Below are 21056 nucleotides of genomic sequence, written 5' to 3' on the forward strand. Positions count from 1 at the left end.
TGATTTCTAAACAGATAGATGATTTTTTCCTGTATGTTCTAATACTTAAAACTATTAAATAAAATTGATGTTTTATAAATCACGTTGAAGTGAGAATGTAAGCTGTTCTGTTCCTGGGACATTTTGACCTGGGATTAATGATGCATGACTTTTCCTCCTGTAGGCATGCTGCAAAGGAAGGTAGAAGAGGTAACACAGGTTTTTGAGGATCATCGTCGCACGGAGCAAGAACACAGTATCAGAATTGCTTTTGATTGAATGACCGTATCTTCAGCATGTTGTTTTGGGATTATACATTATCTACAAATTGTGATGATGTGAAATAGAGTAGTGTTCACAATTAACTACTTAATCTTTGGTTGCAATGAAGTTTCCATGTGGTTGGTTTGGTTTTTTTTTTTTCATTTAAATATTGTGCTGTTGAGAATTACACTGTAGTTTGGCTTTTAATATTAGCAGATCATAACTATATTAGCCCTCTTGGCTCTAGGCAGCAACCTATTAGATGTTGACTCCGTGTGTGTAATTTGTATCTTAAACTCTCCTAAATTCCACATTCTACCAGTAGCACGCATTGTCCTTCTTCCTCTAACTGGATCATCAAGAAATGTTTGCCAAGAAATAGATGCCAGCCCTTCTTTACTGGGTGCCTGTTAACTTTCAACAATATAGTGTTAGATACTGTAGTCTTTTTCCTCAAAGGAACTTACTGTCTAGTTTGAGATAGAATTAATGCCTGTCTGTATGAAAACAGTATAGATAATACAAAGAAGTGTGTTATAAATTACAGAAAGTGTGCTATAGAAATTCAGAGAAGAAACATTAGGGTGGATTTAGGTCTTGAATTAGATTATTTTTAAAAGGGTAAGGTTCGGGCAATTCATTTATTTTTGATGTACAGATAACTTGGTATTTTATTTGGTTTTAGCATATGATTTATAGTTGCTGGCTTTTGTCTATTCATTTGTTTTTCAGGAAAAAGCCTTGTTAGCTTGGGAACAGTCTGGTCTCTTGTGTTGCATGTTTTACCTAAGTCATAAATAAAGGTGATATTCTAAAAAATAAACGTATAACGTGAAAGCAAACTTACTTAAAAGTTCTCGAGTGACTAGAGCTTAGTTGCCTATAATTACTGAGCGAAATTTCTGTAATACTGACTGCACATGACCATCCTGAGGGGTATATATTACAGGAAGAAAATATCTTTGAAATGAGTATTAGTGATTTTTGCCACCTTATAAGTAAACTAAATATCAGGTTACATGGCCTTTTCATTCCTACCGAAACTTCTCAAAGTAGCAGCTTATCAGGTAAGTTTTTGTTACCACTCAAAACTTTAGAATATGAAAATAATCCAGAGACCATTTAATTTTGTGGATGATTTCTGTAGGTAAAGAGCTTTTGACTATAATTTTGAGTACTCTCCAATTTTTGAGCCTAGTGTTATTTCTGTTATACCCTAGATAACGACATTTTCCTTATTGGTTTTGGAGATTTAACTCTTAAAAAGTAGTTGATGTATGAATTAAGTTCTACATTCAGTAAAAGGTACATAGTATATTAGAGGAAACACTGGATTTAGTCTTGTCTCTACTTAATTAACTGGACACATAATTTCATTTTGGGCATTGTCTTTCATCTATCCCATGAAAGCATTTAACAATATTAATAAGGTCTTTCCAAGTAAAATATACTAGTTTTCATTTCTCTGAAGTTTTCTGATTTCTTTATGTCGTTTCACAAATGATACATGCTTACTCTACTGTTCCTCAGTAAAATAAGAGAGGCTAAAGTACTCCTACTGAATTTGCACTGGGAGTTCTAGGGTTTTTCTCCAGGACATAGAAGAGCAGTGGGTGGAGAGTGGCTTCCAGATCGATACAGTTAACAATGCAAGATTTACTGGTATATCTCAGTGTACTGTCTGGAATTTGGGGCCTTGGACTATTTCATCTCTAAGGTTCCTTCTGACTCTGGTTCTAACACGTGTCTAGAAGACATGACATTGTTGAACAAATATTAAAAGATCACAAATAACCCATTTTAAGGCAACATTTTTGTTAGGTACTGGAGTCTTGAGCCTCTCCTAACCATTATTAAAGACCAGCTAGGATATTAGCAGAAGGAAGAGTTCTTAAATTTGTCGTATTAAATTTGACACTTTTAGACTTTTCTTTGTCCTTTGAAAAAGATGCTATATTTATTTTCTCTGTAACAGCATTTATGCTATCTCATTTGGGGAATTTGAAAGACATGCACAGTTGATTACTCTTAATATTGGATGAGTGATGCTATCCTACTCTTCTAGAGAAGATTTTTGGTTTTAGCATCTTCTTCCATATCTGGAAATTATAATTGCTTCATAATGTATTCATCAGAAGTGTGCTGCGAACAAAACATCTAAAAAGGACAAACACTGAAAATATGTCTATGTTAAGGAAGAACTTCTGGCTTAATTAAACGAACCTTATTAAATTGTCAGAAAGACAAATGAGGCGTATTTTTCAGTTTGTCATAAATTCTTCTGGGGTGAAATTGTGAAATTACCTCATGGTAAGATCTCTGTGCCCATGAATAACATCTAGAACTCTCAAAGCTTTTTATAAACTGTCTCAAAGCTTTTATACCCTGTCTCCCTTTTAAAGCAGGGAAAGGCATGCTGTGGGAAATGGAATACCTATTATTCCACAGTTAATAAGTTTGGCAGAGCTAGAAATAGCCTGTTTTTTCTCCTAGTGCAATTTTCTGAATGTTTGTTCCTTGGTACCAACCTCTGGGACTGGCTACAGTTATACACAGGTACAGAGAGTACTTCCTCGTGACCTTGCTTTCGAGTTGCAATTCCACCCTACATGTCTTTTTAGCCATTTATTCTCCACTCATCCCACCTAGTGGATTCCTAATGTAGTGTGTATCACTTCTGTACCAACAGGATGTATGTATTATTAGAAGTTGTATACACGTCTGGTGTGATGGTCAGTGTAGTATTTGTTACACCCTTTGCCACTTTCCCAGGGGGGAAACACACCAGCAGCTTCGGCAAATTTCCCCATCTACTTATTGATTGATGCGTCAATTGGACAGTTTGGTTGAGCAGCAGAATTCGGCCTCACCACCATATAGGATTTACCTGGTACAGGCTTTGGTATGATCCGCACTTTGTGCATGCTTACATGCTGTCTATGCTCTGTGTCAAAGCCACAAAATAGTACATGTTATATCAGCATTCATTCACCTGTGTACTTCAAGAACACAGTCATTTGCATATAACAGGTTTTGGATAACTCAAATACTTTCCTCTGACCTTTTCAATCTCTAAGAAGTTCTTAGGATAGGAAGTACGATGTCTTCCAGTAGCTGCTTTTTGGTCTTATCCTCTAACTTGAGCATAGACGTACAGAAAGTTTGAATAAGTTCCACCAGATAACAGAATATTTGCTCATAGATGACCACCTATCAAGTGACTTTAAAACCATACTTTTATATAACACTTTACAGTCACCCTATTCATAGGTACTGTCCCAATTTTACAGATGAGGAAACTGGCCTAGACCAGTTAAAGAAACTTACTGAAACTCACATAGTCTTGTAACTTACCAAAGCAAAAGTTCAAGTCCAGACTGCCTGCTATGTTGTCTCTAACTGTGGGAACTTAGAAATCCAAACAGTGTGTCCCTGAAACACATGATCTTTTTCTTTTTTTGATTCTTTGTTGTATAAAAAGGGTTCCCTTTAATAAAAAATATTATTGACTACGTAATAAATATAATCAGGTGATTAAAAAATCAAAGGGTACAAAAAGTGAAGAGTTTTCCCCACCCTTTTCGCTAACCATCCAGCTCCCCTACCTGAAAGCATTCACTTATCACGGTCTATATGTTTTCCCAGAGGTATTTGATGAATACATAAGCAAATACATATGTATAACCCCCCCTTTATAACTCAAGTGGAAGCATACTGTAGATACTATTATGCACCTGGCTATTGCAGTAAATATAGTTTATATTGTTCAGTAGCAGTCCATAGAGAACTTTATCATCTTTGGGACTGCTGCATAGTTTTCCATTGAATGGATTTTTTACACTTGTGGTTATTTAAGTTGTTTGCAACATTTTGTTGTTATAAACAATGTTTCAGTGAATAATTTCATATATATAAAATATATACATATATATCTGTATATGTGTATGAAACATACACGTAAAATACATATGCACATATATATACATATATATAATCACACACACACATACTTGAGGATATATAGTATTGAGGATACTATTCAGAGAGGTTGAATTTCTGTTCTAAAGGGAATGGGGATTTATGGCTTCAATTGTATCCTCACATTACCTTCCATAGAGGTTGTACCAATTTATGTTCCTACCAGCAGTGTAATGAAAGTGCTTATTTTCCCACAATCTCAACAAAAGTAATGTGCCTTCAAACTTCTGGATCTTTACTAATCTTGTAGGTGAAAATGTTATTTTAGTGTACTTTTTAAAAATAAACTATTTTTTAGAACAGTTTTAGACATACAGAAAAGTTGTATTATACAGTTCTGTATACCTCCACTCAGTTAACCTTTAGTATTAACATCTTATATAACTCTGGTATATTTGTCACATCAAACGAATCTTATTAACTAAAGTGCATAGTTTATTCATATTTTTTTAGTTTTTACCTAGGGCCCTTTTTCTGTTCCAGGGTCCCATGCAGGATACCACATTACATTTAGTCATTAAGTCTCCTTTGGTTCCTTTGGCTGACAGATTCTCAGACTTTCCACGTTTTTGATGACCTGGACAGTTTTGAGTACAGGTCATATATTTTACAGTCCGTGTACTTCGAAATTTCCATTGCACTTATAAGTGAGATTAGACTTCTTTTCATATACTTAGGGACATTTGTATTTCCATTTCTGGGAACTCAGAGCCCATGGTCTTAACCACTATGCTATACCTCTCTCTTGATTCAACGTAATTATCAACGAAACATTCATATGGACTTCTGATTCTCAGGGTAGGAAGTAGAATGTCTCCTAACCTGTTACAGATAGAGGAGAACCGTTAGTGCAGGTGATTTGGTCAAACTTGTGTCTGATCACGGGCTGCACTGCAGAGGATGGGTCAGGGGCCCAACTGGAAACAGCAGGAGGCCAGATAAAGAAGCAGGGTTGATAGGCATACATTGGAGGAAAAGAAAAGGAGCCAGGATTTGGCGACATTTGATGAGACAGTCAGGAAGTCTCAGGTGACTACTAGCTTTGTGCGCTGGGTATTTTGAGTGTTGCTGTTAACCCGTAGGAGAAATATTTGAACTTAACAACATACCGCTTACTCAGTAGGTACTCGCTCTGTTTCTTTAGCTCTGCGAGACTACAATTCCCAGAACCCCGCACTCCACCACAATCCCCTTAGAGTCGGCCGCACAGAGTTCTGGGACTTGGAGTCCGCGGCCTATTCACCCAAGTTATAGATAGGGGCCTGTGGAAACATGAAGAGGTAAGGGCTTGTCTGAGAGCAGGCGGCGAAGGGAGCTCTCTTCCACCTTTTAACTTTGAAAATGGCTTTTATGACTTTGTGTTTGGGGTATGTCACGTTCTCGGGATGGGGTTTCGTGTGAGCGGGAAGACAAAGGAGGAGGGAGGAGGGGAGACGGGCTAGACAGGCCTGCGGGGCGAAGTTCAGGAAGGGCCGCCGCCGCCGGTTCCCGTAGGAATGCCTTGCCCGCACGGGCCTCTAGGCCACGGCGCCGGCCCCGGGAGCTGCACGGATGCCGTGGCTTCTTACTGCTTCAGACGGACCCACCCAGGTAAAAGGGTCTTGGCCGACTGATGCCCAGCGCCAGAGAAACCCAGGCCAGCTCCTCCCCGTCCCGCCCTACCTCCACTCCACCTCATCGTCCGAAAGGGGCACAGGGTGGGCGCCTTTTTTTTGTTTTGTTTTTTTGCAGTGTTTGTTTACTAAGGTAGACTTTCTTGGGCCCTGAGAGCATGCAGCGCTTTCAAATCTTAACCTAAGCTACTGATAATTTGTTTCTAAAAATTTAGACGGAAAGTACAAAACCGGCTCGATGTGTCATAGAAAAAGAAAAGCACTGCTGTAAGCAGTTCCCCCTACTGGTTCTGCAGGAAATGGCAGCTTTAACGTGGCTGGTCATTGTTGAAAGCCTGGGCTTCACAGTTGTTGACAGTAGTACACAATGGCTTTTTAAAGGATCCTCATTAAATTAGTTTTGGATTCACTGCAAAGTAGAATAATCACTCTGGAATAGGGCGGTGCATTCAAAGTTCTTCTGATATAATGCTCTCCTGTACTGTTAGTTTCCGCATCTTTTAAAAAACCATTTCCCTGCCTCAAAATGACTTTTAAAACATGTTTATTGTGATATATTTCATACTTGTAAAATAATGTAGATATACAGTTTAAAGAATAATAATAGACTTGGACCCAATACAGGCTTTCGAAATAGAACATTAGCAGTATCTTAGAAGTCCCCTGTGTGCCCCTTCTGATTGCTTCTTCTCCCTTCTTTCTCCCTGAAGAGACCACTGTCCAGAATTTGGCATTAATCATTCCCTTGCTTTTTTTTTTTTTTAATGGTCCACCACAGACGACTTTATCCCTAAACAAAATGTTGCTAGTTTTTTTTTTTTTTAAAGATTTTTTATTTATTTATTTGACAGAGAAACAGCCAGCAAGAGGGGGAACACAAGCAGGGGGAGTGGGAGAGGAAGAAGCAGGCTCCCAGAGGATGAGCCCGACGTGGGGCTCGATCCCAGAACGCTGGGATCATGCCCTGAGCCGAAGGCAGACGCTTAACGACTGAGCCACCCAGGCGCCCCCAAAATGTTGCTAGTTTTATCCATTTTTGAACTCTATATGGATGGGCACATATTGTATGAATTTTCTGTGACTTGCTTTTATTTCACTCAGCATTGCTTTTTCGAGATTCATGTGTACTGATGTAGTTAGCTATGGTTTATTCCTTTCAAAGCCACTTTAAACGTAGCAAGAACTTCCAGAATTTTAAGTAATAAATACAAATTGAGATGTTTAGGAGGAAGTTTTTAAAAATCCTGGGCCTAAGGATATTTTAAAATTTTCTAAAATAGGTCTTAGTCTTTCTAGGGCATGGGAATATTGCTTATAATTATGTGAGATACATCATAACCCAAATAGTAAAGGACTATTTTATAAAGAAGGTATTTCATATTTGTTTTTCTCATGGAATTAACTCATTTTGTTTTTGTCTATTATCACCTGTTGTTGCATGCTCTACTGGTCCTGCTATTTCTTTACACTCTAATAAGAGTTTTCAGTTATTTAGGGTTGGCTAGCTTCTAGCATTACCTGGATGTCTACAGAGTAGTGCCTTAGCTATAAAATGTGACCCTCTTCCCATTTGTTTCTATACTCTTTTCTTTGGAGATCTCGTCCTCTATCACAGCTCCAGATCCTGCCAACACATATGACTCGAGATTTCCGTGTTCAGCCTCAGACTCTCATCTATACAATTCTCCCATCTCTCGCTTTCCTATTAGCCAATATCACTTATGCTGTCACCTCAGACTCAATCTGTCTTTGAAGTATTCCTGCTATTTCGTGCTGGTGTTTCAGTTGTAATAGGCAGTTGACTCAGCATGGCTAAGACAATACTGACTTTCCCGTTCCCAAGCCATTTATTCCATCTGGGTCTTCCTCTTTCCTTCATTGGTACCATTGTTCTCATAGTTACACAGCTTGAAATTTCACGGTTATCTTTGACTCCTTCCTTACCCTACCTTCAAAAAGCCTGGCTCATCTATCTCTTCCTTTCTGTTTCCACTATTACCACTCCAGTTTGGACTTTCATAGCATTATGCTCGATCAGTTTGGACTTCCATAGCATTATGCTCGATCAGTTTAAAGAGTTTCCTAACTTGTTCTTTTGGTTTCTTTCCTATGAATCCACAAAGCATATTATAACCACATTCATTTTCCTAAACCATCATTTGTACCCTGTCACTTAACTGCCTAATAAATTGCTTTCTAATACCTATACATGAAGGTCCAGGCCCCTTAGTTGTAGTATTTAAGGCCATTCATGATCTGTGTCTAATTACCCCCTCCAAGATTATCTCCTAGTGCTCTCATATGTGAATGCCAACCTAAGGGAATCTATTATCCCCCCAGAACATATTTCTGTCTCTTCCTACTCATTCTCCCTGTTCTTTCCTTCATCATACCCAGTCCTTCAAATGCCCGTTTAAGAATTACCTTCCCAAAGTCTTCATTTACCACTCTAGCTCCCGATTATCTCTTTCTTCTCCCTCTCTCCCTCTCTCCCCCTCCCTCCCTTTTCCCCCTACCCCCTTCCCCACACAGGCACACAACACAACTACACATACACACATACCCTAAATAAATTGCAAGCTTCTTGAGGATAGAGACTGTGTCTTGAATATCTGTGACTCCATCAGTACCTAGCACGGTGCATTGTGCGTAAGTAGGTATTTAGTAAATGTTTGTGGGATGAATGATAAAGGGCAAGAAACAGAAAAGTGTCTTCGAACAAATGGGGTCGCTACTGGTAGATAATATAGCTAAAGAATATGTTTTGAGATTGACTGTCTCTTCTCTTTTCCGTATACATTCTTATATCTACTCCAGGGTAAATAGCTGTGTGAAGAGTGGTGAGCATGTCCTGGAGGAGTTGGAAACAGAAGGGGAGAGGCAGCTGAAAAGCCTCCTTCAGCATCAACTTGATACCTCTGTCTCCATTGAGGAGTAGGTATTGATTTTGCAAACAGGTAGAGTATCATAGACCCTTACCTCCAGGTGGCCGACCCCTCTTAAAGCCCAGATGGAACACTCCTCTCCCGCCCCCCTTTCCTTGGCCAACATCTACTTATTAGGCAGCATTTTGCTTCTGTGTCTCTTCCTCTGGGAAGCCTCCCGTATCCCACAAAGTCTGGGCTAAGTGCCTTTCCTATGTCTTCCCTTAACATACATAGCACTTACAACCCAATAGGATCATTGCCTGTTTGCTTCTCTTCCACAAAAGCAGAAACCATTTTTATCTTTTTTTTTTTTTTACTGTTAAATCCTCCGTCCCTGGCCCAGTGTCTGATGCCTAGTAGGTATTCAGTAAATAAATATTTCACTCGGTCATTTATTGGTCCTGGGTGAGGGGAATGGTGATGGAGTTCCATGTCCTTGCAGGGGTGCTTCAGCCTAGAAATAGGACATGAGAGAGAAAGTGCGTTTCATTGTGCCTCTTTTAATGGCGAGCCCCATTTCTGTAAATTGTGGTAACCTGAAGATATTCTTACTTGCTTCCTGTTTGTTTTGCAGATGTGTGTCTAAGAAAGAGAGCTTCGCTCCTGGTACTATGTATAAGCCCTTTGGGAAGGAAGCAGCTGGGACTATGACTTTGTCCCAGTTCCAGACACTGCATGAGAAGGACCAGGAAACTGCTTCTCTTAGGGAACTAGGGCTCAATGAAACAGAAATCTTGATCTGGAAGAGCCATGTTTCAGGTGAAAAGGTGAGTGGGGCCATTTTTTTTTTCTGAAGAATAAAGGGCAGGATCGCTTCCCTTTACACTGAGAACCTTTTCATTTTTAGTTCTTAAAAAACTGAGCTTTGGATCTGAATCTTTGGTTTCTACGCTAGGGACCTTGGTAAAGAGAAGTTCTTCCTTGACTTTTTAGCTAACATGTCTATGAATGGTCACTTCTGGTCCTTCACCAGCTTCTTTCTTATCGGAGGCATTAGATAATCATTTTCAGGCTGTGTCCTCTATGATACATGCCATCTCATTTCTCTGGTTTCAGAGGACAAGACTGAGGGCAACCCCAGAAGCAATACAGAACCGTCTTCAAGATATTGAAGAAAGGATCTCGGAGCGTCAGCGCATCCTTTGCCTGCCCCAGAGATTTGCCAAGAGCAAACAGCTGACCCGGCGAGAAATGGAAATAGAAAAGTCTTTATTTCAGGGAGCTGATCGGCACTCCTTCCTCAAGGCTCTTTATTACCAAGGTATGTGATCACCACTGACTTTGATGTGCTCTTTCACTGAGACAAAGATTTAACAGCAGGACATTAAACATGAAGAGTTAGTGAAGGGAGTAGGGGAAAGATAAATGATCACTCTCCTTGAGGAGTGTATATAGGCCCTTGACAGAGACAAATATGTACATAGTCAGTTGTGATACCACGTGGAAATCACTGTTACAGAGATGTGAGTAACATGCTAAGGGAGTGCAGAACATAGAACATCGAAGTCTAGTTGGGGGGAGTCAGGAATTGACATTTGTACTAAGTCTTGACAGAGCAACAGTCATTTGTCAGGTGAATAAGGGGCAGAGGAAATTACAGAGAGTAGGTGAACAGGAACAGGTTTGCGAAAGGACCTGGTGCATCTAGGGAACGATGAAAAGTTCATTGTGGCAGGAAGTATAGGACACAGCAGGGGATGAAAGGGGTGACACTGGAAAGGAAAGTGAGGCTAGATTGTGAAGGGTCTTTGGGCTGAACTGTAAATTAGCACAAAATATATAGATACATGGTATGCATCTTAACCAGAAAGTATTAGTTTAACAGATAAGTTTGGTAGGCACTGTGGGAGGTGCACAGAAGTTTAGGAAATCATTTCTGACTTTGTAGCAGTTACAGTCTGGTTGGAGAGAGAACCATGTAATGTTCAGTGACAACACTAGATATAGTTGTTAAGTGCTGTCGGAGTTCAGAGGAGGGAAAGGCCACTGTGCATTGGCATGACTGAAGAAAGCCTCTCAGAGGAGGTAAGATTTCAATGTTCTTTTAATACTACCTGTTCTATAGTAAGGAGAAGGAAAGGCAATTCATTTGCAGCAGATGGTATGAGCACTATGGAGTGTTTGGGCTGTTGTGAAACACCAGGTTAGAAAGGCAGCTAAAATTTTTGAACTTTATTTGTTGGGTAGTAGAGACCTATACAGAGTTAGTTATTCAGTTAGTTTGGATCTGGTGAAAGGATTTTGAGCCAGGAATAACCTGGGAAAAGCAGTCTTTGAAAATGATGAATCTGGTGGCCAAGAAACAGGATGAGAGAGAAAGAACTGGAAGCAGGGACAATGATCTAGGAGGTATTACAGTCATGTAGGCACGGAGATCTAAACTAGAATGATAGCAGTGGTATCGGAAAGAAAGGTAGGTGGGGGTTATAAGCGACATCACAAAGGAAGAACTGCTTAAACTTACTGACTGAGCATGAAGGAAGAAGGTCAAAGGAGAGGTCAGAGACAACCCAGGTGTTTCAAGTCTGTGTGACTTCAACACTGGCAAAATTAAGAAAGTCTTTATGGGGAGTTTATGACGAAAGACGATGAGTTCGACTTGAAACATGTTGAATTGGTAAGAATGGCAGGATCATTAAATGCACATATTGAGGAAATGCAGCAGGGAAGCTCGGGGGAGAGGTCAGAGCTGGCTACATAGAAGTGGGAATCCTGGACACTCAGGGGGCAGGTAAAGCCGTGAGCATGAGTGAATGCTTTGTTAGAGACAGAGAGACCAGAGACATGGAAGAGCAGTGGTGAAGGCAGGAATGAAAGAACAAGTGAACAGCCGTTTGTGGAGAGACCTAGAATACTGATTAAAGAGTGTGGGCTCTGGAGGCAGATTGCTGGAAAAGTCCTGGCTCCCCCACTTAACTAGCTTGTTAGAAGATGTTGGGCAAGTTACCACCCTACACTTCAGTTTCTTCACCTTGTAAAACGAGAATATTAATAATACCTATATTATAGGGTCGTTAGGAAGATTAAGTGAGGTAATACATGTAAATCACTTAGAGCAGTACCTGGTCTTTGGGGTGGGTGGGTGGTATATGAATCTGTTCTGTTTCCTATCTTTGAAACTCCTTGCTTTAAACCTTCACAGCATACCACAAAAAGACAAGTGCAGACAAGTACATGACCTCAATGAAGAGGAAGATAAAATTAGGCACAAAAGGCAAGTCGAGAGTTTTCTTACAGTGTCAGATTTAGGAATGTAACATAGGGTCCCAGACTTCTGAGTCTAGTGCTTATTTAATTCCATATTCAGTATATGACAATGTTTATAGGAAATGATCCAGAGGGAGCAATTTATCCTGATAAAGAATATTAAAGAGAGGAGTTAGTAGAAGTTGTAGAACTTTTACATTTAGTGTTGTTGATTTTTTTCTCTATACCTTTACGTTATTGTACCAGACATAAAATGACCTTGATTTTTAGATCCTATTTCACAACTAATTCTGAGTATTTTTATTAATCACTAACGTATAACTATTGATGACGATGATATAATAGCAATATTTTCTTTGAAAAATGAACTTACAATAAAATTGCCTGTTTTTCTTTCTTTTTTTTTTCTTGGTGTACAATTCTATGAATTGTAAATCATGTGAATCATGTAGATTCATGTAACCACCGCCACAATCAGGATAGAGAACAGCTCCATCACCTTAAAAATCCCTCATCCCATCCATTGATAGTCACCCCCAACTCCACCCATAATCTCTGGCAGTCCCTGATCTGTTCTCCATCACTGTAGTTGTGCCTTTTAAAGAATGTCATAAAGATGGAATCGTATAATATGTCACCTTTTGAGTGTGGCTTCTTTCATTTAGTGTAATGCCTTTGAGAGTCATCCAAGTTGTGTGTATCGATAGTTCATTCGTTTTGCTGAATAGCATTTCATTGTGCGGATATTCCAAAGTTCGTTTATCCATCCATCCATTGAAGTGAATTTGGGCTGTTTCCAGGTTATGGTGACTATGAATAATACTGATAATGAACAAATTTTTGTACAGGTTTTTGTATGAACATACATTTTTATCTCTCTAAGGTAAATGTCTAGGAGTGGGATTACTGGGTCATATGGTAAGTGTCTGTTTAACTTTATAAGAAGCTGCCAAACCATTTTCCAGAGTGGCTGAACCATTTTGCATTCCCACCAGCAATGTATGAGAGTTCCAGTTGCTCTACATCTTTGTCAGCATTTGGTATTGTTGGTATTTATTTTAGTTCTTCTAGTAGCTGTGAAGTGGTATCTCATTGTAGTTTTAATTTGCTTTTCCTTAATAGCTAATGATGTTGAACATCTTTTCATGTGCTTATTTGCCATCCTTATATCCTGTTTGCTGAAGTGTCTGTTCAAATCTTGTGCTGTTTTTGAATTGGGTTATTTTCTTTATGGCTTTTGAGAGTTCCTTATATATTCTAAATGCAATTCTCTGTTGGATATGTGATTTGCAAATATTTTATCCCAGTCCGTAGCTTATCTTTTCATTCTCTTAACAGTGTCTTTTGCAGAACAAACTTTTTTTTATCATGGTAAAATATACTTAACATAAAATCGACCATTTTCACCGTGTTTTCAGTGTACAGTTCTGTGGCATTAAGTATATTCACATTGTTCTGCAACCATCATCACTGTCCATCTCCAGAACTTTTTCATCTTCCCAAACTGAAACTCTGTACCCATTAAACACCATTTCCCCTTATACTCCTCCCCTTTGCCCCTGGCAACCACCATTTCTTCTGTCTCTGTGAATTTGACTACTGTAGGTGCCTCATATAAGCGGAATCATACAGTATTTGTCCTTCTGTGTCTGGCTTATTTCACTTAACGTCTTCTAGGCCATCCATGTGTCAGAATTTCCTTCCTTCTGAAGGCTGAATAATATTCCATTATGTGTACCTACCACATTTTGTTTATCCCTTCATCTGTCAGTAGATACTTGTGTTCCTTCTACCTTTTGGCTGTTGTAAATAATGCTGCTATGAAACCAGATGTACAAGTGTCTGTTCAAGTCCCTGCTTTCAGTTCTTTTGAATGTATACCCAGAAGTGGAATTGCTGGATCATATGGTAATTCTGTGTTTAATCATTTGAGGAACCACCATCTGTTTTCTACAGAGACTATATCATTTTACATTCCCACCAGCAATGAAGAAGGAATTCCAATTTCCCCACACCCTTGCCGACATTTAATTTCTTCTTTTTTGTGACAGCCATCCTAACAGGTGTGAAATGGTATTTCATTGTGGTTTCGATCTGCATTTCCCTAATGACTAGTGATGTTGTGCATCTTTTTCATGTGCTTTTTGGCCATTTGTGTATCTTCTTTGGAGAAATGTCTATGTAAGTCCTTTGCCCATTATTTAAACTGGTTGTTTATTTATTTATTGTCGAGTTGTAGGATTTTTTTGTATATTCTAAATATTGATTCTCTCATCAGATAAATAATTTGCAAGTATTTCCCTTCATTTCATGAGTTGCCTTCTCACTCTGTTGATAGTGTCCTTTGATGCACAAAAGTTTATGTTTTTGACGGAGTCTAATTTGTCAGTTTTTTCTTTTGTTACCTGTGCTTTTGGTGTCATGGCCAGTAAATCATTGCCAAATCTAATGTCATAAAAGTTTTCTCCTATGTTATCTTCTGAGCGTTTTGTAGTTTTAGCTCTTATGTTTAGGTGTTTGGTCCATCTTGAGTTAATTTTTTGTATATGTTATAAGGTAAGGATCCAATTTTATTTTTTGCATGTCGATAATCCAGTTTTCCCAATACTACTTGTTGAAAAGACTGTCCTTACCCATTGAATGTTCTTAGCACCCTCTCCAAAAATCATTTGGCCATAAATATGAGTCTTTTCCTAGGCTCTTCATTCTATTCCATTGGTATATATGTCTGTCTTTATGCCAGTGCCACACTGTTTTAATTACCATAGATTTGTGGTAAGTTTTGAAATCCGGAAGTGTGAGACCTCCAACTTTGTTCTTCCTTTTCAAGATTTTCACTATTTAGGAACCCTTGAGACACCATATGAATTTTAGGATGGATTTTTCTATTTCTGGGAAAAAAATGTCATTGGGATTTTGATAGGGATTACACTGAATCGGTATATCACTTTGGGTAATATTGACATCTTAATGATATATTAAGTCTTCAATTCATGAACATGGGATGTCTTTGCATTTGTTTGTATCTTTAATTCTTCCAGCAACATTTTGTAGTTTTCAGTACACAAGTTTTCTGCCTCAGGGCAAATGTTTTAAATTTTGATACAGTCCGGTTATCCAATTATCAGGGATTTTCCGCTCATGGATTATGCTTTTTATTTCCATGTTGAAGAACTCTTTGTCTGACAGCAGATTATGAATAAGATTTTTTCTTTAAACAGTTTTATGCTTGCATATTTTACATTTAGATCTATGATCTATTTTGACTTGATGGTTATATAAAGTGTGGGGTTTAGGTTAAGGTTCACTTTTTTGCCTATGAATTTCCAATTGTTTCAGCACCATATATTGAAGAGAGTGTTCTTTCTCCATTTCCTTGCCTTTGTATTTTTTGTCAGAAATAAATTGGTCATATGTTTGTGTTAATAATTAACTTCATAATAAATGGTGAAAGATTGAAATATTTCCCCCAGTGTCTGGAATGAGACAAAGATGTGCACTCTTGCCAGTTCCATTCACAGTTGAATGAAATTAGAAATCAGTAATAGACAGACCTTTAGAAAATGTACAGATATGCAGAAATTGAACAGCACTCTACTGAATAACCAACGGATCAAAAAGAAGTCACAAGGGACATTAGAAAATACTTTGAGATGAATGAAAACAAAACTTAACATACCAAAACTTATGTAATGCAGTAAAAGCAGTGCTTAGGGGGATATTTATAGTTATAAAGGCCCATATTAATAAAGAAGAAAGGTCTTAAATTAATAACCAAAAACTTTCACCTTAAGAACTACAATTTTTTTTTAAACTAGAAAAATTTGTCCAAATCCTTAGACTGTGTAATGCCAAGAGTGAACCATAATGTAAACTATAAACTTTGGGTAATCATAATGGGCCAATGTAGATTCATTAGTTGTAACAACTGTACCACTCTGATGGGGGTATATTGATAATGGGGCAGGCTGTACATGTGTGGAGATGGGGTTATGTGGGAAACCTGTGTACCTTCCCCTCAATTCTGCTGGGAACCTATAACTGCTCTAAAAACATAAAGTCCTAATAAAAAAAGAAACTACAAAAAGAAGAGCAACCTAAAAATAAATCAAACTTAATGAAGAAAATAATAAAGATTAGAGCAAAAAAAATTAAATAGAAAATTTAAAAAATACAGAAAATCGGCAAAACCAAAAGTTGGTCCTTCAGAAAGGTCAACAAAATTCAGAATCCCTTAGCTAGACTTACCAAGGAAATAAGAAAAAGGAAAAATTTCTTCTGCCCTGCTCTGCTTTGATTCTTTTTTGCATGGAACATCTTTTTCCATCCTTCTACTTTCAACTTTTTTTAAATTCAAAGTGTATCTATCTTTTTTTTTAAGATTTTATTTATTTATTTGAGAGAGAGAGAGTTAGTGACAGAGATCACAAGCCAGTGGGGAGGAGAGGGAGAAGCAGGCTCCCCGCTGAGCCAGGAGCCTGACGTGGCACTCCATCCCAGGACCCCGGGATCATGACCTGAGCTGAAGGCAGATGCTTAACTGACTGAGCCACCCAGGTGTCTTGTAGACAGCAAATAGTTGGGTTGTGTTTTCCTTTTTTAATCCACTCTTCTGAGTGTTAAGCTCATTTATATTTAATATATGTAATTGGAATCTTTTGATAAGAAAGGATTTGGTCTGCCATTTTGCTATTTGTTTTCTGAATGTCTTGTATCTTTTTTGTTCCTCTGTTATTCCATTTATTCCTTCATATGAAATAGGTTTTTCCAGTATATAATTTTAATTAACGTGTTGCTTCTTTTACTATTTTGTTTTAGTTACTTTCTTAATAGTTGTCCTGGGGATCATAATTAACATCTTAGCTTAAAAAAACTAGTTTGTATTAATACCGACTTAATTTCAAAAATACTCAAAAACTTTGTCCTGTTTATCTGTTTTCTCCTCCCTCCTTTGTACTATAATTGTCACACAAATTACATCTTCATAGATTTTAAGCTCATCAGCATAGTTTTATAATTATTGCATTATGTAGTTATTTCTTAAGTCAGATATGACAAGAAAAAGAGTTACAAAGACAAATACATTTATACTGTCTTTTTTTTACGTTTACCTATATAGTCAACTTTACTGGTGTTCTTTCTTTGAGTTACTGAAGAGTGCCCATTTATTTCAGCCTGAAGTACTCCCTATAGTTTTTCTCATAGGGTAGGTCTTATAGTAATGAATTCTTTCAGTCTGTACTTATCTTGGAATGTCTTAATTTCTCCTTTAGTTTTTTTTTGTTATTTTTTAAAGATTCTTTTTGTTTATTTATTTATTTATTTGACAAAGAGAAAGAGCACAAGTAAGCAGAGGGAGAGGGAGAAGTAGGCTCCCCGCTGAGCAGAGAGCCTGATGTAGAGCTCCATCCCAGGACCGTGGGATCATGACTCAAGCCAAAGGCAGATGCTTAACCGACTGAGCCACTCAGGGGCCCCTCTCCTTTAGTTTTAAAGTACAGTTTTTTGCCAGACAGTGAAGTTTTTGGTTGGCAGTCTTTTTCTTTTAGCACACCAAATATGTCATCTTACTGCCCTCTGGCCCCTGTAGTTTCTGTTGAGCCGTCAGCTGTTGATCTTATTTAGGACTCCTTGTCCATGATGGGTCTCTTTCTTGCTACAGTCAAGATTCAGTCTTCATCTTTTGCTTTTGACAATTTGGCTACATGTCTGAATGCCTCATGGACAGACTCCAAGTAGGTCCCTTGAGTTTGTCCTACTTGGATTCTATCAAGGTTCTGTAATGTGTAGATTAATGTTTTTCATCAATTTGAAGAAGTTTCCAGGCATTAGTTCTTTAAATATTCTTTATGCTCCTTCTGAGATTTCCATTATGCATATGTTGGTATGCTTGATGCTTGCCCACAGGTCTCCAGGGCTCTGTTATTTTTTCTTTATTTTTTCTTCTTTTTGCTCCTCAGATTGAGTAATCTTCCTTAGATGAGTAGTCGATATATCTTCAAGTTTGCTGATTCTTCTGTCAGCCCAGGTCTTCTGTTGAGGCCCTCTAGTATAGTTTTCGTTTCAGTTATTGTACTTTTCAACTCCAGAATTTCTATTTGGTTCTTTATTATAATTTCTGTCTCTTTATTTTATTCTCTATTTGGTAAGGCATTCTGAAACATTCTTTTAGTTCTTTATATGTGGTTTTCTTTAATTGTTTGAAGAACGTACAATAACTGATAAGAAGTTTTGTCTGAGAAGCCCAATATCCTTTTTAGGAAAGTTTGTATTGATTGTTTCTTTTTTCCTGTGGATGGGCCCTACTCTTCTTTTCTTTCCTTTTTTTCCCAGTGTCTTTATCTTAATCAGCTCAGGCTGCTATAACAAAGAACCATCCACTGGGTAGTTTATAAACAGCAGATTTATTTCTCACAGTTCTGGAGGCTGGAAGTCTGAGATCAGGGTTCCAGTACGATCAGGTTCCAGTGCGAGCCCTCTTTTGGGTTGCAGACTGCTAACTTCTTGTTGGATCCTCACATGTCAGAGAATAGGGAGAGGAAGCAAGCTCTCTCATGACTTCTGTAAGGGTACTGATCCTATTCATGAGGGCTCCACCCTCCTGACCTCATCTAATCCCAGTTACCTCCCAGAGGTCCTCACTTCCTATTACCATCACATCACCAGTAGGGTTTCAACATACGAATGGGGGGGGGCACAAATATTTAGTCCATAACAGTCTTACAATTTTTTTGTTGCAGAGGAGACATTTAAAATAATGTAATGTAGGGGTGCCTGCGTGACTCAGTTGGTTAAGCGGCTGCCTTAGGCTCGGGTCATGATCAAGGTCCTGCGATCAAGGTCCTAGGATAGAGCCCTGCATCGGGAGCCTGCTTCTCCCTCTCCCTCTCCCTCTGTCCCTCCCCTGCTCATGTTCTCGCTCTCTCAAATAAATAAAATAAAATATTTTAAAAAATAATGTAATGTGACAACTCTGAAAATCATTCTCCCCCACACACCCAGGGTTTATTTTATTGTTCTTGCTATTTGTATAGTGACTTTTCCTAGACTAATTTTGTAAACTTGAATTCTTTGTCATGTGCAGCCGCTGAAGTCTGTTCAGTTAGCAGAGTGGTCCGCTAATGATTGGAGAAAGTTTTCCTTAAATACCTTGAACCAAAAAGTTCTACCAACCTTTGTGGAGGGTGTGTGTGTGTGTGTGTGTGTGTGTGTGTGTTGGGTCACTCCTTCAATGCCCAGGCAGGCAGTTTGCAACCGTGCCTTAGACTTCACTTCCTGCTTGTTCAGAGCCTCAAGGTCAGCCAGAGGTGAGAGATTCGGACTTCACAGGCTCTAACTTTCCTGGGCATACATAGCCCAGCACATGTTTGTTACCTTCTAGAGTCCCAGGAGTATGTCTGAACTTTTCAAAGCCCCTTACGGACATCTCATTCCCTATTTTTCTTTCTTTTTTTGTAAGAACACTTAACATGTGATCTACCCACTTAACAAATTTTTTAGTGTACAATACAGTATTGTTAACTATAGGCACAATGCTGTACAATAGGTCTCTAGAACTTAGTCATTTTGCGTAGCTGAAGCTTTATAACCTTTGAATAATAACTCCCCATTTTCCCCTTCCCCTAGCCCCTGGCAACCACCATTATATTCCCTGCTTCTATGTGTTTGATTATTTTATATACCTTACATAAGTTGTTTCATGCAGCATTTGTCCTTTGTGACTGGCTTATTTCACTTAGCATAATGTCTTTAAGGTTCATCTGTGTTGTCATGTGGCAGGATTTTCTTCTTTTTTTAAGCCTGAATAATATCCCGTTGTATGTATATACTACATATTCTTCATTCATTGATGGACTTTGGGTTATTTCCACATCCTGGCTGTCATGAACAGTGCTGCAATGAATATGTAAGTGCAGCTATCTCTTGCAGGCTCTGATTTCAGTTCTTTGAATAAATACTCAGAACATGGTATTTCTATTTTTCATCTTTTGCGGAAACTCCGTACTGTTCTCTGTAGTAGTTACACCATTTTACATTCCCACCAAAAGTGTACAAAGGTTCCAGTTTGTCTAGATCCTGACCAACACTTGTTATATTTTGGTTTCTTTGATGTTAGCCATCCTAACAGTTGTGGGGTGATATCTCATTGTGGTTTCGATTGGCATGTCCCTGATGATCAGTGCTGTTGAGCACCTTTTCATGTATCTGTTGGCCATCTGTATATTTTCTTTGGAGAAATGTCTATACAAATACTTTGCACATTTTTAAATCAAGTTTTTTTTAATTTTTAAATTATTTTTTAAAATTTGAATTCCTGGGGTGCCTGCATGGCCCAGTCGATTAAGTGTCCAACTCTTGCTTTCGGCTCAGGTCGTGATCTCATGGGTTGTGAGATTGAGCCCTGCCTTGGGCTCCGTGCCCAGTGGGGAGTCTGCTTGAAGAGTCTCTCCCTCTGCCCCTCCCCCCATTTACCTGCGCGCACGCGTGTGTGTACTTGTTCTATTACAAATAAGTAAATCAATCTTTAAAAATGTGAATTCCAGTATAGTTAACATACAGTGTTATGTTTCATAGGTTTCATTATTATGGCATTGAGTTGTAGGAGTTCCCTATATGTTTTGGATATTAACCCCTTATTGGGTATATGGTCTACAAATATTTTCTCCCATTCTGTAGGCTGCCTTTTCACTCTGTTAATTGTGTCTTTGGTATGTAGAAGGTTTTTAGTTTGATATAGTTCCACTTTCTATTTTCACTTTTGTTGCCTGTACTTTTGGAGTTATATTTAAGAAATCATCGCCAATATCAATGTCAAGAGGATTTTCCTCTATGTTTTCTTCTAGGAGTTTTAGAGTTTCAGGCCTTCTTTTTAAGCCTTTAATCCATTTTGTGTTTTATTTTTTAAAGTTCCATGATTCATTACTTGCGTATAACACCCAGTGCACCATGCAATACATGCCCTCTTTACTACCCATCACAAGCCTATCCCATTCCCCCACCCCCATCCCCTCTGAAGCCCTCAGTTTGTTTCCCAGAGTTCATAGTCTCTCATGGTTTAATCCATTTTTAATTGACTTTCGTGACTGTT

The 21056-nt window shown here is 38.4% G+C and overlaps 2 protein-coding genes across 6 annotated transcripts in view; both read left to right on the plus strand.

The window, feature by feature from the left end:
- NUP62CL (nucleoporin 62 C-terminal like) overlaps positions 1 to 1055 on the plus strand; it is a 76449-nt gene extending 75394 nt beyond the window's left edge. For both annotated transcript variants that reach the window (XM_040629394.1, XM_040629397.1), the window contains one exon: positions 164 to 1055. In XM_040629394.1, coding sequence (XP_040485328.1) covers positions 164 to 258 — 95 coding nt within the window. In that variant the 3' untranslated portion in view covers positions 259 to 1055. The remainder of the gene's footprint in view (positions 1 to 163) is intronic.
- Positions 1056 to 5428: 4373 nt separating this feature from the next.
- Positions 5429 to 21056, plus strand: part of RBM41 (RNA binding motif protein 41) — a 54690-nt gene continuing 39062 nt past the window's right edge. Inside the window, exons 1-5 of one of the 4 annotated variants that reach the window (XM_040629422.1) lie at positions 5517 to 5811; positions 8652 to 8768; positions 9336 to 9528; positions 9818 to 10022; positions 11904 to 11975. In XM_040629422.1, coding sequence (XP_040485356.1) covers positions 5591 to 5811; positions 8652 to 8768; positions 9336 to 9528; positions 9818 to 10022; positions 11904 to 11975 — 808 coding nt within the window. In that variant the 5' untranslated portion in view covers positions 5517 to 5590. Of the gene's footprint in view, positions 5812 to 8651; positions 8769 to 9335; positions 9529 to 9817; positions 10023 to 11903; positions 11976 to 21056 lie in introns of all 4 variants that reach the window. The other 3 variants (XM_040629418.1, XM_008697231.2, XM_040629407.1) reach the window with 3 other exon arrangements.

The sequence above is a fragment of the Ursus maritimus genome (assembly GCF_017311325.1).
Source record: "Ursus maritimus isolate PB19 chromosome X unlocalized genomic scaffold, ASM1731132v1 scaffold_X1, whole genome shotgun sequence".
Taxonomy (NCBI): Eukaryota; Metazoa; Chordata; class Mammalia; order Carnivora; family Ursidae; genus Ursus; species Ursus maritimus.